Genomic DNA, 14,297 nt, shown 5'->3' on the forward strand with positions numbered 1-14,297 from the left:
TTGCCCGTGGGAGTAGCGGCCACAGGCGCCGCTGCCCTGCGGTGCCTCAGCCCGCGCTGCTGCCCCGCGGCGCCTCTGCCCGCGGGCTCAGTGGCCGCAGGCGCTTCTACCGAGCGGGCTCCCAGCCCCGCCGGCCGCAAGCCTGCTGCAAGCAGATCGCCGGCCGGCTACTGCAGGCACAGCGCTTGTGCATGCGCCGGCGCTGTGCTGCCTGGCTGCGGCTGCGGCTGGCTGCAGGCATGCAGATCGAGGGCAGCAACTGTTGCTGCCCTTCCTCGCTTTTGCGTCAACGATTTTGACGTCCATATTCTTCCTAAACACAACACACGCAGTTCAAAACCAATCATTCGCACGAACAACCTGGCTCTGATACCACTGTTGGGAAATCATGGGGGGCGACATCATATGCGCAGCGGAAGAACAAGAAAACAAAAATCCCCGATTCCCAAAAAGATGTTCGTCGTCGTGCGAAGATTGGTGCGCAAAATCCGCAAAACACAAAACTGCGTATAGAGATTGTGTTACCTAGGGAGATCGTATATCCCTGTTTCCTTGCAGATCCTCAGGAGAGGGTGAAGGAGGTCAAGCGTCCTCCTCTCTAGCGGTGATCCACACAGCAGGGTTGCGACGACGCTCCTCAAAACTCCAGGCCTACTCTGAGGTGGAGAGGGAGAGGAGAATAGGAAGGGCAAGCAAAGACTCTAGCCTATGAGGCTGTGAATCCCTCCTATTTATAGAGATCCCGTGTCAAAACCCTAATGGGTCCTTTCCCTAGTGGGTATTGGATCTGCATCCAATAAGACAAGGGCTCCGTCGGATATCTCATATCCGAACCTCTACTCATCGCAATGCCTACCATATGTGTGTGACCCTCTAGGCCCAATATCGAGTTGGCCGTGAGTCATACCTGTCAGAACTCCTTCTAACTAAGTGAATTATTATCTCTGTAATAATTCACTCGACTCATCGACTACGGAAGTACTAGGCCACTACGCCGTAGTCCCCAGACGATACAGGGGAATCCAATCCATTGGACCTGTCTGTCCTCAGTTACCATGTACCTATAGTCCCTCATCCATCTAATATCCCAGAGACCGTATATCGAGCATGGTGCTGTCAGACCCATACGGTTTCTACTTGAGTCTCGCTCTAATCGGATTCTCCCGGAGAACTCTTTCTCTCTCAACCCGAATGACCCTGGCCAGGGATTTGTCTGAGCAAGAACACATGGGATATTCCTCTCATGATACCGAGAGTGGATGATCCTCTATCGACACTCAATAGCCCTCGTAAGGTCGACTACCACTCCCAATGACCAGCTGTACTAGATCTGGGAACAGCCAAACCTATAAGTCTGGTATCAAAGAGTGGAGCACTCATACAGGACATCCTTGGTGTCTCAAGTCTAAGGACCAGATACACCACTAGGACTACGGAATCGCTGTCTGACAATAAGACATCATCAACCATCCAGCATTCCGTAAGCGGATCAATCAGTGAACTCATTCTCCAATGAGCACCTGTATTGTATCCCTAGTGTCCCTACACGAGCAGCTATGAGACCAGCTGCATCCATCATATGGACGGGTATACAGCACACCAGTCTATCCGGTTATCACGATGTCCCTCTCGAGTAACCTATGACCGGGATTATTTAGGATATGTGTTTAAAGGTGAATCGATCTCATTATCGTGATCTCATCACGATCCGATTCCCATTGCACAAATCCAAGGACATCACAATATATATATGCATTTATGCAATAGTTATAAAGTGATATATGCCAAAATATAATAAGCAAAAAGATTCTGTATCAAGTCACACGTGCCATCACTCACGTGATTGGCTTGCTGGGCACCTATGACTAGCAGTTTAGGCACTTTAATTTTCCACCTCATGAATGAACTTGTATGAACATTTGTTGTTGTAAACTTCTTATGTTACTTCTGACATGCTGGTTGTAAACATCTATTGTGGTAAACATTTGACATGTGCTTTGTGGTAAAGGTTATCTCGAACTTTAATCATATCGTTTTTTTTTTTATATGTGATAAGAATATTGTGTTCTGAAACTAAAAGTTTTGAAAACCTTGTGCATTGATTAGGAATGTTGATGTGTCCGAATAAATAAACTTGTTAAAATTATTTTTCGGACTATATTGAATGATCAGATCACATGAATGCCATTTTCTATGATTATATGTGAAAATCTGTAACAAAATCTTGTCCAAATGCATCTTAGTTGTTTGAATGCTATAAAACAGATTTATTCGTACACTTTCATGAAAAATAAGTTTTTGAATTAAATCTGATAAAGTGATTCCTGAATATGTATTTCATTCTGTAATATCTTTACGGGTAAAATGAATTATAACAAAAGGGGGAAGAAGTTTTCAAAGCAATCTATGTAAAATCCCTCTATAAGCTTTCGTCTAAATTGGTCTTCCTTGTATAACAATGCTTTTTGTTGATGACAAAGGGGGAGAAATATATGAATTGATAAACACTGTGATTAGAAATACCTTGAGTGATGCTATAAATAATGTTTGCACAATGCCATCCTTGCATCACCAAGAGATATATGAAACATGTGCTATAGTTTGCATTATGTCTTGAGTTGATATCCTATTTTGTGAAGTAAATGCAAACTTGCTAGAATGATAATATGTGTGCATCATGTAATAGTCCTTCGAGCTTTAAATGATAATGTTCAATTACATGATGAATAGTCACAAACACTATCATACAAACTTGATGATGAATGTCAAGCTTTGACATCATCCTTGAAGAGATACATCATGATAGGTATCATGATGGGAGTATTGATAAGTTTAACTGATCTAACTTATCAATACGTCACTTGAATTCTTAGGTCTTGAATTCAAGGTTGACTTATCTCAACTATGGCATATAGACAGGGGGAGTTAAGGATAACTCCATTATCAATTGATTGTCATCATCAAAAAGGGGGAGATTGTTGAATCTCGGATTTTGATGATGAAGTCAATTGTCATTTGTTGTCTAATCTATGTGTTGAGATAAGTGTGCAGGATTAACTACGATGAAAGATAGACAAGCAGCAGGAGTTGCGCCGGAGTCAAGTTCATGATCACGTTGGGAGTTCGAGAGTTCGACGGAAGTACGGACGGTCGTCGAAGGTTCTGCGGGAACAGATCCGAGAAGTCCAGAAGCTTGCCAAGCGAAGCTCGTCGGAACTCGCCAAGTGGATCGTCGCAAAGTCCAGGAGTTTGCCGGAAGTCCGCAGAAGCATCACCGAGGGTTCATCGGATGATCGACGGAAGTTCGCCGGAAACTCGCCGGAAAAAGCAATTGACGTACCGAAGCAAAGCTGCAGAAATTGTCTTAGATTTAATCGTAGTTAGCATGGTGATTAAGTTAGAAATGGGAGGTGATCCCATTAGCTTAATCCTGGGGCAATTGGGCCCCTGAAGAACTCAAGTTGGGTCGAATGGTTCAACCCATTCGAACCCAAGAAGCTGTGGGAGGTGCAACCGCCCAGGCAGGGAGGTGCCACCGCCTAGGCTAAGTCTCCCAGCGAGACTAGGAGGTGCAACCGCTCCAGCCAGGCGGTGCAACCGCCCAGGGCTCAGTCTCCAAGCGAGACTGGGCGGTGCAACCTCCTCTGTCAAGCGGTAGCACCGCTTGAGCTCAAGTTTCGAGCTCTGCCTGGTGATGCAATCACCGAGCTCAGTCTTCGAGCTCTGGAAGAGAAGTACGACCTCTCTGGCCAGGAGATGCACAGCCTAAGCTCAGTCTTCGAGCTCTGGCAGAGAGGTGCAACCACCTCTGGCAGAGAGGTGCAACCACCTCTGGTAGAAAGGGGCGATCACCTCTGGCAGAGAAGAGAAACTTATCTGGTCAGGAGATGCACCGCCTGAGCTCGGTCTTCGAGCTCTGGCAGGAAGGTGCAACCACCCCTGACAGAGAAGGTGCAACCGTCTGAGCTCAGTCTTCGAGCTCTGCCAGGCGGTGCCACCTCTCCAGTCGAGAGGTGCAATCGCCTGAGCTCAGACTTCGAGCTCTGCCAGGCGGTGCCACCTCTCCAGTCAAGAGGTGCAACCGCCTGATCCCGGAATTTCGGGATTTGATTGTTTTGAGCTCGAAATTTGAATTGGGTTGGGGCCTATAAATACCCCACCCATTCAGCACTGAAAAGATACAGACCCACACCGAAATCTTGATCTTTTCTGTGATTCTAAGAGCTCAAAAGTGTTGTAAAGCCTTTAAGTCTCCTCCTTCTGTTCTTCAAGTTTTCAGTTGTAAAGTGAGGAGAGAAAGGTCTGTAAAGGTTGTCTCCTGAGCCTGTTAAAAGGAGAGAAACTGTAAAAGGGCAGTTTGGCCTTCGCCCATTGAAGGAAGGCCCCTAGTTGACGTCGGCAACCTCGTCGGTGGAGGAAGCCAAAAGTGGAGTAGGTCAAGGCTGACCAAACCACTCTAAATCTCTGGTTTGCGTTTATTTTTGAGCACTTTATCATTACTGCAAACCTCCTCCATTACTACTGCTCTCTGCGCTTTCACGAACAAGTTCTAAGTGCTGTTCTTCCGAATCTGCATTCAGACGTAAATTCGTATTTTCGTACATTACAGTTTACGTTTACGTTTGATTCTGCAGAACTGTCTTCGGTGCTTTTACGAAAGAGTTTCTTTGCAGTTTACACTTACATTTTGATCCTATTGATAACTGCAAACTGTCCTCTACAATTTTACGAACGAGTTTCAACATTTAGACGTAAAACTGCATTTAGACGTAAATCGGCTTTCCTCTCACAATCATTAGTTCTCAGTTCACGTTTACGTCTTGATTTCAACTGCATACTGCTTTCTGCGAGTATACAAACGAGTTTCAAAGTTTAGACGTAAATCTGCGTCTAGACGTAAAACAGCGTTTAGACGTAAATCTGAGTTTAGACGTAAAACTGCGTTTAGACGTAAATCTGAGTTTAGACGTAAACTGCGCTTAGACGTAAAACTGCGCTTAGACGCAAACTGTGTTTAGACGCAAACTGCGCTTAGACGCAAACTGTGTTTAGACGCAAACTGCGCTTAGACGCAATCTGCGCTTAGACGCAAACTGCACTTAGATACAAACTGAGAATTAGCTTTTGCATCATAATAGTTTTTTTTTTTTGAACGAACGCAGCTTTTGGTTTTTAATCGCTGTAAGATTTCCGCTGCACTAATTCACCCCCCCCCCTCTTAGTGCTCTCGATCCTAACAAACCCCGCAGGACGCCTGACCAGACCGAGCAGCTACTCCCAAGACCCTCGCCCCTGCCTTTGAACACTTCTTGTACCGACATCTTTCTCCAAATCAGGGAGAAAGGACTTTTGGGATAACCCAACCCCTTGAAAGTTACTCACAATGATCGATCTAAATATTACAGGTTCCACCAGGATTATGGCCATGATACTGAGGACTGTAATGATCTCCGAAATCAAATTGAGGAGTTGATCCAAAGAGGCCACCTCGGGTGCTACCTCAAGAAGCCAAGAGAAGCATCGCTATGCCCCGACGGCCCCATCAAGAGGCAAATCGATGTCATCATCGACGAACTGGCTTCCAGAGGCAGCAACACAACAATGAGGAAGGCCTACGCTCGAAGCACGGTGGAGAAGCACCCAGACTTGAATCTGAATTCGAAATCGAAGAAGTTGAATACTCCCACCATGACGATGCTTTGGTGATCTCCATTCAAATCACCAACGCTCGGGTAAAGAGAGTGATGGTCAACACCGGGAGTTTTGCCGATGTGCTATACCTCGACGCCTTCAAAAAGCTCGGCCTAACTAATGAAGACCTCACATCCATGGCATCGACACTTATCGGATTCATGAGAGATTCTATCTTCCCACTCGGGACCATTATCCACCCCATTACCATCGAGGAAGAATTGGGAACCAAGATGGCAATGACCACCTTCATGGTAGTCGATCTTCCCTCTACGTATAACGCCATCCTCGGTTGCCCGACACTTCACAAATTGAGAGCAGTATCTCCACCTATCACCAAGCCATCAAATTTTCGATGTCAGAAGGAATCGGGATGGCCCGAAGTGATCCCAAGGAGTCAAGACGATGCTATCTAACAGTAGTCGCTCTCCCGAAAAAGCTACGACCCCAGCAAGCCTTGGATCCCAATGAAGAAGCCAGAGTACCGACACACCCAGGACCAACCGAATAGCTCGTTGAAGTCCCCTTGAGAAGGGACCGACCCGACATGATCGTAAAAGTCGGGACAACGCTCCCTGAAGCGAACTAAGTCCAACTTATCGATTTTCTAAAGAAAAATGCAGATATATTCACATGGTCCCCAAAAGACATACCCAGAATCAATTGGGAGGCAGCCCGACACCACCTCAACTGCACGTGAGTTCAACGACATCTATGATAACATCAACATCTAAAGATTATCAATAGAAAGCTAAGTATGATTTTAGAAAAAAATTATCAAACATAAATTTATATTTAAAATATACTTCGGATGCTGCATGTGTTCGTAAATGTACCCTCAAGCAGCTTATGTTATTAGTGAAGGCCACTTACGTACATAAGATGATATCATGGTACCATAAACATCTACATGTTATAACCCCAGCTTGCATCACTCGAATGATCCCATTTATAGCAAAAGTATGGTAATGTAGATCGTACCATTAGAAAGGGCATACATGTTATATCCTTCGCCACATCAAATCTCATCATTAACTACGAAAACGAAAAGAGAACAATGGCGAGCAAAACCGTCTCACATAACGGAACACGAGTTGGGGTTCTCGTCGCTGAACAGCTGCGGCGCGTGCACCAACTCGATGCGGTAACCGTAACCCGCGTAGTAGTCCATCTCGTTCGGAGGCTCCGGCACCGTGGCCGCCTTTGCGTTGGTCTCCTTCTGGCCACCTCCTCCTCCGCCGCCGCCACCACCACCACCCTTCTCCTTCTTCTCGCCTCCGCCGCCCTTATCCTTCTTCTCGCCGCCGTCCTTCTTGGGCTGCACCACCTCCACGTCCCGCTTCAGCTTCGCCTTCAGCACCTCTGGCAGCGGCTTCGCGTCCATCGTCCCCTTGACGGTGACCAGATCCTTTTGGGTGTCGAAGACCACGCTGTCCACACCTGAGTGATACAAGCGGACAGCGTGATTACCAGATAAAAGTTTGGGTATAAGAGAATAATCTAAAAGCCTGCATATATTCTTCGATGCTGCTATTACAGGACGATCAGAGCCGTACTCGTTCAATCTGACGGTAAGTAAAAAAAATAAGGCCGAGTTGGTAGAAAAAGTTCGGTCACTTTCTGGGGAATAATTTCCCTTTCTGCAATCGGGCGTAGCTTTTTCTGCTTCAGAAATATAAAGGGAAAAAAGGATTTGAAATAACCTTTAATTTTGGTGATGGTCTTCCGGATTCGTCGGATGCAACCCTCGCAGTGCAAACGAATCTTCAGCACCACCGTCGTCACCGCAAGCTTAGGTTTTCGTGAAAGAAGAGAAGAAATGAGGGATTGATGGAATCAAGAAGGACGATGATATAATGCAGGAAGAGACGTGATGCCTTGTCCTGGGGTTTCTTGTCGTCGGTTTTCTTGACCGCGGCGGGCTTCTTGGCGGAGGAGGAGGAGGGATCGTTGGCGTCGGCGCCTTTTTTGGGAAAGTTGGCGGGGGAGACGAGGTCCACCTTCTTGTGGGTCTTGGCCTCCACCCGATCGCGGAGCTTCCACGGGTCCAGCTTTCCCATCACCGTCAGCTTCCCGCTCCCGGCGTCTGCTTTCACCCCTTCCACGCCTGCGGAATCAAAGCAATCGGATGGCACTTCGCGACGGATTCATCGGCCGCAATCGATGGGAGCTGGAGATTCGCACGCACCTTGAACGCCCTTGACGGATTTGATGACCTTTTTGGCACAGCCCTCGCAATGCATGTCCACCTTCAACACGACCGTAATGCTACCGCCGGCGTTTTTCTCCTCATTGCCGCCTTCTCCTCCTCGTCCTGCTCCTCCTGCTGGGTTGCCGGCCGCCGCCTCCCCGTTCTCACCTCCCTTATTCTTCTTCTGTGGTCAAGTTGAATGGCCACTGGATTAAGAAACGAAGAAACACCGACGATTATTGTAAGGGACGAATTAAAGCAGATGGAAACCCTGCCTTGGCCATGGCTGCCGCTCGCCCTCCTGCTTGGACAGTGGATGGATGGGAAATGGAAGACGAAGGTATCATATAACAGGGGCAGCTGCACGTCGAGTATTCGGGTCACAAAAAATTTGCAATACCCGACCTACTTGTACCCCATTTCTCACCCATGTAATCAGTGAGGTCTTCTCAAAGGGACCCATGCGGGGCCCAACTGCCCTCTTAAGTAAACCGCGACGGCTAGACCATGTGGGGAAAACGAGAGTTTCCTGCGGGGGTCCTCTCATTACGTGATGGGTGTCGATGGATGGTCGTCATTCATGGGCATGGCGGGGCGAGATCCATGATGAGTTCGTTGGGCGTGGGAGAGCCGTCGGATGTGGACCGGCGCTTTCGTCGCGGAAAGAGGCCCGTTGCGTCTCCACGACACGTGGCGGCATCACGGTGGTGGATCATCGTCCCCCGACGAGTGCGTTCGGATGCATCTTAGGAAATTTGCACGCATTTCATCTTGGAATTGCAATCGAAGTTGCTGGGAAACCGCTGAAAGCGAGACGTCAAGAACTTATTTGACGCACAGCGAAGTCGTGCTTACATGACGGATCAGTCTCATCAGCGATAATTTTAGACATACGAACAAGTGAAGGAAGAATTTTATGCATTCATGATATAGTCATATGGAGTGGGTCTAAATCTCGAGTAGAGTTCATGAAATCCGCTTTGTGATTAGTGTTCCGGCAATTGAAATAGGATTTAGGTGTTCTGGTGGTGCAGTGCTTGCCGCGCCGATCAGGTGATTGCACGAATTTCAACAAAGCCTTGTGTTGGATACCCCCATCCTGCGTGTACTCATCGTATCGTGCAACACTGGACTACGGACTCGTGGAAAATATAGGATGACACATCACATGGTCCCACAAACCGGTGCCTAGTTGTCGACCTCGAACCCGCGGCCCCGGTTGATGCCGTAGTGGATCGGCGGCTGCAACGGTGTCGTGTGGGGAGACGAAGAGGACCAAGGGGATGCCGTAGTGGCTCGGTCCTTGAGGACTGTAACAACCATCGATTTTGAGGGCGCGCGCGAACCCGTCGGAGCCGCCCCTCAAGGAGGTGATGGCCGTGTAGGGAGCGGAGGTGGCAGCGGCAGAGGAAATCGTTGTCGTCGCTGCCTTTTCTACGCCCTGTCATCTAACGGACCGAACGGGCAATCGGGGTAACGGGAAACGGGACGTGAGATGGGTTTCATATTGGACGTCGGTTAGACCTGTCTATGGGCCGGCCTACACGGCCCAGTTAGAAAAGGGACCCCGACGCAGAAAGTAGCAGAGGCGCGGTTTCTGTCGATTTTGAAAAGGACGGTCGGAGTTGCATCTCGGTCTTTCTCATCTCCTCGTCCGGTTCTCCCCATCGAGGAATTCAGCACAGATCTCTTCCACCTTTTCTGCATCCCCGTTCGGATTTAACCCCTCCTCTGAGGAAGAGAAAGGCAGGAGGAGGAGGTGGTGGAGACTTTTCTTGATTTGTTTGTTCTTCGATCTTCCATGGATGGTGGCGTCCGTGCTCGCTCGCTAATCAACGCCGACTCGGGCGCCACTGGTACCTTTTAGTTCATTTCTCATCTATGCTAACCTCCTAAAGTTTCGATCTTTTTCTATGGATTTTGATCCTTAGGTTCCTCCTGATTTTAGGGTTAGGGTTCAGTTTTTTTGGATGATCGTGACAATAGGTCGATTTAATTGTAGGAGCGAATCATGGACGGGAGAATACCCAGAAGAGACCTTTAATGGGGAGCTCAGTGAGGAGGAATGGGCTGTCGGATATCACCAACACCGTGAGTTCCGCAGGGATTGGAATGAGCCGCACGTCCTGCTCTGATGACGATAAGGAAAACGCAAACGTGATGCCTTCTCCGAGACCCAAGGACTGCATTTCTCAGTTGATGAAGGTGCACGACTTTTGCCTTTTCAGACTTAATCTACTATTAATTCTTTTCTTGGATTTTTTTTTGTTGTGCTCAAAAGTATGTTTTTTTTTTTGTCTTTTTTTTTTGTTTTACTTCAGGAAAATACCTCTTTGTTGAAGCTTCTCGCTGAGAGGAAGTCAGTAAATTTCCCTAAATATGAATTAGTTTGATTCCTTACTTGTGTATGAAACTCGTGGTCCAAAGAATGATTGAAATGTTTCTTGTTGGCAGTGAGATCATTCGGTTGAGCAGCATTGAGTTGCAGAAACTTGAGCTCCAATTACAGAAAACCAACCAACAAAATTGGCAGCTAGCTAGAGCTAACTCTCAGATGCTAGCGGTCTATAACTTGTCCAAATACTTTCTCGTTTAAGATTTTTCGATGTTTTCAGCGTTATCATTCTTTTATGTTTCTTTGTTTGCAGGAGCTTAATTTAGGGAAAGATAGAGTGAGTCTTTTAGATCACCTGCTTTTGTTTCTTTTGCACTTTTAGTGTTCCGTTTCTATGGTAGAATTCTTGTAAACTGCAGCTCATAATGAACAAGTTTATAATTTTCTTTGAGATTTAGAATATCTTAACTTGTCATGTCTTGCGATGTAGCTAAAAGCATTACAACATGAGCTTGGTTGTACCAGAGCAGCCCTTAAATTGAAGACCTCAGAACCGGAGGTACTTCACTCACCATTCGAATATACCTTGGCCAATATTTTATCTGATCTACTACACTGGGGTCTTTTTCTTTTAATTTTAGGAGAAAGAAAAGTTGAATAAAGAAATTTGTCAGAAGGTTGGCTCTAAGGTGCATTCTAAATCAAAATTTGTTTTTGATGATCCAATTGTTGCTCATAATTGTTGTCTCAAATTTCCACACAAGGAGGGAGGAACCAACCACGGTGAGGTTGCAGCAGGTGCATTTACGACAACGGATAAGAAAACCTCCAACCTTAATAGGAAGTGCAAGTCAAAAGCACAGTGTAATTTCCTTGATACTAGTTGTTAATAGATAAAATGTGATCATGTATGATCTTTCTGTTCAGTCCTCTTCTTTCATTTCTTCACTTAACATTTATGTTTTTCCTTACGCTAGGCTCTGCCACTCTGACCCATCAAGTACCATCAGAAGAAAAGGTCGACGGAAGAAGGTAATAAATTCTTTTGGATGCTTTTTTTCTTGCTCTTGTAGCGTAGAACTGCATCCTCACTGCTTCAATTAAATTAGGCTATCCCTAAGAAGGAGATCGATCAATTTGACGCCTGAATCATATCAACCCGTGGAGAGCTTGCCTACAATAGAGGATGTCAAAGTTCCAGTTCAGTCAATCGGTGAGTCATCAGATGAGAACATTTCTGTTCAACTGGATTCTGCAAATGGTTCTATGATTCAAGTGAAGAACGAGGAAGAGGATTTGAGTGGCTCACCGAAGTTAGTAAATGAGGAACTCCAGAGAAGATCTTCATTTGGAAGGCCACTGCGAAAGGCCGCTGAGAAGGTCAGTTCCTACAAGGAAATGTCCCTTAAATCGAAAATGCGAAGGATGGAGTAAAAGCCTTCGTTCTACTTGGATTCCAACACTTCAGGTAGTGCCAACTGTGTGCTGGACACCCCAATCCTTCTACAATCTTATCATATTTTTTTTTTCGCACACTTATAGTCCCTGTAAGCCAGTACCTTGTGTTGTTAGCTTAACGGCTTTTTTACTTTCCGTATTGGTTGAAGCTAAAGAACATCTGAGCCACGATGATGTTGGAAATTTGGAATTACTTATAGAAGAAAACAATTTCAAGGGAGGTTCCATATTTGTATGCTCTGCAGCTTTGGTAAATTTGACAGGGTTATATACTTGAATTGCTGTAATATCTCTGTTGATTAGTCAAAATCAGTAGCTTCAAGCATATATAATTGACTGTGTAGTGTGTACTATCACTTCCATGTTTTGTTGTCAGCATATCACATACGTCATGGTTATAATCCCTCCTTTACCAGCGTTCTCCTCTTTCTACTCTGTGTTTGATAATTGCTTGCATCAAAGATTACACTCGAAATTTTCTTTGAGCAGTAAGCTGAACACCACAATCTTTATTTGGTAATTACTTTATCATTTTACTGCCCAATGTACAAGTATAATTTTACATAACCATGGTAGCTTCATGCTCATACTAGTCGATACTGCCTCAGCATAGTTAGACATACATGGAGCAGCGATGCGTCATTTATTCCTCCATGGCGGCCTCTAAAGCTTCCAATATGTCAGTACGAGTGACAATTCCTGTGAATACGATGAACGCAATTTGTCAGCTAAACAATATCATTCCAAGAGCCAAGGTATGAGCTGGGTGTTTCCAACTCTGTCTCTCACCTATGACTTGCCCTGCCTCGTTCACTATTGGTATCCTATGAATCTTCTTCTTGAGCATCAAAGCTGCAGCATCTGCATGGTTACACACATCACATGAGACGTGGATGATTAGAAGCTGGAACCACGCGAGGACCGCGTGAAAGGAGTACCCGTGACTGTTTTCTCAGGTGACAGCGTGATCGCCGGCGACGACATCACCTCGCCCACCTTTGTTTTTGCCTGCTTGATCAGAGCAGAGCATCACTCATCAGTCACTAATCGGAGGTTATAAACCATCAACGAAGAGAAGAAAGGGGTTGGAACCAACCCCCAGAGAGGCTTCAGCCCTGTCGTGCCTGGAAATGACCCCAGTGCATCTGAGCTCGCCGTCGACCACCGGCAGCGCAGACACAAATTCGAAGTGATGATCGATCTCCTCCAGCGTCTGACTTGCCATGGCGGTCACGATCGTCGTCGACATGACCTCCCCAAGAAGCGAAGAAGGCCCGACCTGCCATCCAGACAAACACTTGAATCCTGGAGCAAGGAACCGAGGATGAAGCGAGGAAGAATACCTTGTGAACGGTGACTTGTGATTGAAGATAGACACGAAGGTCGTCGTAGCTCAACAAGGAGAAGTTCTCGGTCCATTCGCCGGAGATGATCCCTTCCGGGTACTCATCCAGCCGCGGCCGGAGGTCCTCCCTGGTGGAGAAGACCGAGGGCCTCATCTTGGAGCCTCTTGGACTGTTTCTGTGGTTCCAGTTCATGGAGCCGCTGGTGCCGGAGAAGGGAGTCTTGGCACCAACCGAGGGGAGTTGCAGAGGAATGGTTCTGCTCGCCATTGCAAATTTTAGATCGAGATGCTAGCCATGAGCGACCATAAATAACAGCAACGAGTCGGGACATGAAAGGCCACACGGAGAGTTACAGGTGTATTAGAAGACAAGGCACTGGAGCCTACAGTTCACGATAATATCCTCCACAAGCAGCATGGACTCCAAACGAAGGGTCACAGGGAGAGGTACAGGTGTGTTAGAAGACACAGTAATGGAGCATCAGTCCTCGATAATATCCTCCTCCACAAGCTGCATGGACTCTGATCTCGACTCCCGTCAGCCATGGATTGGTCTGCGACCTGTCAAGAGGATAAGGATGATCGAGTCGAAAACTGTGTGCAGAGTAAAACGGCGATTCATCCTCTCGAGCGACTCCGGCTTCGGTCTTTGTCCACAAGTAGCAGCAGTTGAGCTTTCTCGGTCCCGACCATATGTGCTGGGCGGGGGGATGATGCCGCCTGCGTGATGTGCTTCCTTCCTTGGCTTCATCTTCTGTCACCAAGCATTCTCGTGACATGCTATCTATCAATCCCTATTTTGCAACCATAATTTTGAGAAAAAATTGATCAAAATTACAATACTAGAGAAAGAGATTAATGATTTTGAAGAGATAAGTATCAATTAAATACAAGAAAAAAAAAACCACATATATTATCCTCTTGTAATTAGTTAGATTTAATATTTTAATATTTATATTTTTAAAAATTATATTAGGATCTGTAAATATTTAATTTTGTTTATGTTTATGTCGTCAATTTTTTTTTACAAAAATATCATCAGACTTTGTCTCATTTTAATTTATTTTTTAAAATAAAATCGATAATATAAGAAAAAACGAAATCAAATAGTTTAATAAATTGTGATTGGATGTAAAGATAGTTAATTATTAGGGTAACACGGAATTATCTCTGATTTAAGCTCACGGTCAAGACGGTAAAAAGAAGTCACACAGCCAACACAACACCGACTTCATTGTGCCTCACGTCACGCTTTTCAGTAGGCTATTAGAGGACCC

The 14,297-nt window shown here is 46.0% G+C and overlaps 3 protein-coding genes across 5 annotated transcripts; 1 reads left to right on the top strand and 2 right to left on the bottom strand.

The window, feature by feature from the left end:
- Positions 1-6,617: 6,617 nt before the first annotated feature.
- Positions 6,618-8,167, bottom strand: LOC135628581 (heavy metal-associated isoprenylated plant protein 3-like). Its single transcript, XM_065135326.1, has 4 exons — positions 7,880-8,167; positions 7,569-7,798; positions 7,395-7,482; positions 6,618-7,131 (listed from the first exon to the last, which is right to left on the bottom strand). The coding sequence occupies exons 1-4, from the start codon at positions 7,932-7,934 to the stop codon at positions 6,767-6,769; spliced, it is 738 nt and encodes a 245-aa protein (XP_064991398.1). The 5' UTR covers positions 7,935-8,167; the 3' UTR covers positions 6,618-6,766.
- A 1,322-nt stretch (positions 8,168-9,489) lies between these two features.
- LOC103996424 (SHUGOSHIN 2) lies at positions 9,490-11,904 on the top strand. Of its 3 annotated transcripts, none has more exons than XM_009417348.3 (10): positions 9,490-9,738; positions 9,885-10,087; positions 10,204-10,241; positions 10,337-10,445; positions 10,531-10,554; positions 10,708-10,776; positions 10,859-10,906; positions 10,982-11,081; positions 11,195-11,249; positions 11,327-11,904. In XM_009417348.3, the coding sequence occupies exons 1-10, from the start codon at positions 9,684-9,686 to the stop codon at positions 11,649-11,651; spliced, it is 1,026 nt and encodes a 341-aa protein (XP_009415623.2). In that variant the 5' UTR covers positions 9,490-9,683; the 3' UTR covers positions 11,652-11,904. The 3 variants fall into 3 exon arrangements, with proteins under 3 accessions (XP_009415623.2, XP_009415630.2, XP_009415638.2); XM_009417355.3 differs by having other exon boundaries at positions 10,859-10,894; XM_009417363.3 differs by lacking the exon at positions 10,859-10,906.
- A 260-nt stretch (positions 11,905-12,164) lies between these two features.
- LOC135628462 (uncharacterized) lies at positions 12,165-13,304 on the bottom strand. Its single transcript, XM_065135105.1, has 5 exons — positions 13,019-13,304; positions 12,772-12,954; positions 12,614-12,683; positions 12,465-12,536; positions 12,165-12,374 (listed from the first exon to the last, which is right to left on the bottom strand). Exons 1-5 carry the CDS (start codon positions 13,286-13,288, stop codon positions 12,319-12,321), a joined length of 651 nt encoding a protein of 216 aa, XP_064991177.1. The 5' UTR covers positions 13,289-13,304; the 3' UTR covers positions 12,165-12,318.
- Between the last annotated feature and the right edge of the window lie 993 nt (positions 13,305-14,297).

The sequence above is a fragment of the Musa acuminata genome, chromosome BXJ3-1 (assembly GCF_036884655.1).
Source record: "Musa acuminata AAA Group cultivar baxijiao chromosome BXJ3-1, Cavendish_Baxijiao_AAA, whole genome shotgun sequence".
Classification (NCBI taxonomy): Eukaryota; Viridiplantae; Streptophyta; class Magnoliopsida; order Zingiberales; family Musaceae; genus Musa; species Musa acuminata.

Excerpts from the sequence above, each read along its gene's own strand:
- LOC135628581 (XM_065135326.1), bottom strand. The coding sequence starts at position 7,934 with ATGCATTGCGAGGGCTGTGCCAAAAAGGTCATCAAATCCGTCAAGGGC. Across the intron at positions 7,799-7,879 it reads ATCCGTCAAGGGCGTTCAAG|GCGTGGAAGGGGTGAAAGCA; the intron begins GTGCGTGCGAAT and ends TTGATTCCGCAG. Across the intron at positions 7,483-7,568 it reads ACAAGAAACCCCAGGACAAG|CTTGCGGTGACGACGGTGGT; the intron begins GCATCACGTCTC and ends CGAAAACCTAAG.
- LOC103996424 (XM_009417348.3), top strand. The coding sequence starts at position 9,684 with ATGGATGGTGGCGTCCGTGCTCGCTCGCTAATCAACGCCGACTCGGGC. Across the intron at positions 10,088-10,203 it reads GCATTTCTCAGTTGATGAAG|GAAAATACCTCTTTGTTGAA; the intron begins GTGCACGACTTT and ends GTTTTACTTCAG. Across the intron at positions 10,446-10,530 it reads CTAACTCTCAGATGCTAGCG|GAGCTTAATTTAGGGAAAGA; the intron begins GTCTATAACTTG and ends CTTTGTTTGCAG.
- LOC135628462 (XM_065135105.1), bottom strand. The coding sequence starts at position 13,288 with ATGGCGAGCAGAACCATTCCTCTGCAACTCCCCTCGGTTGGTGCCAAG. Across the intron at positions 12,684-12,771 it reads GGGCTGAAGCCTCTCTGGGG|GCAAAAACAAAGGTGGGCGA; the intron begins GTTGGTTCCAAC and ends CTGATCAAGCAG. Across the intron at positions 12,375-12,464 it reads CGAGGCAGGGCAAGTCATAG|GAATTGTCACTCGTACTGAC; the intron begins GTGAGAGACAGA and ends TCGTATTCACAG.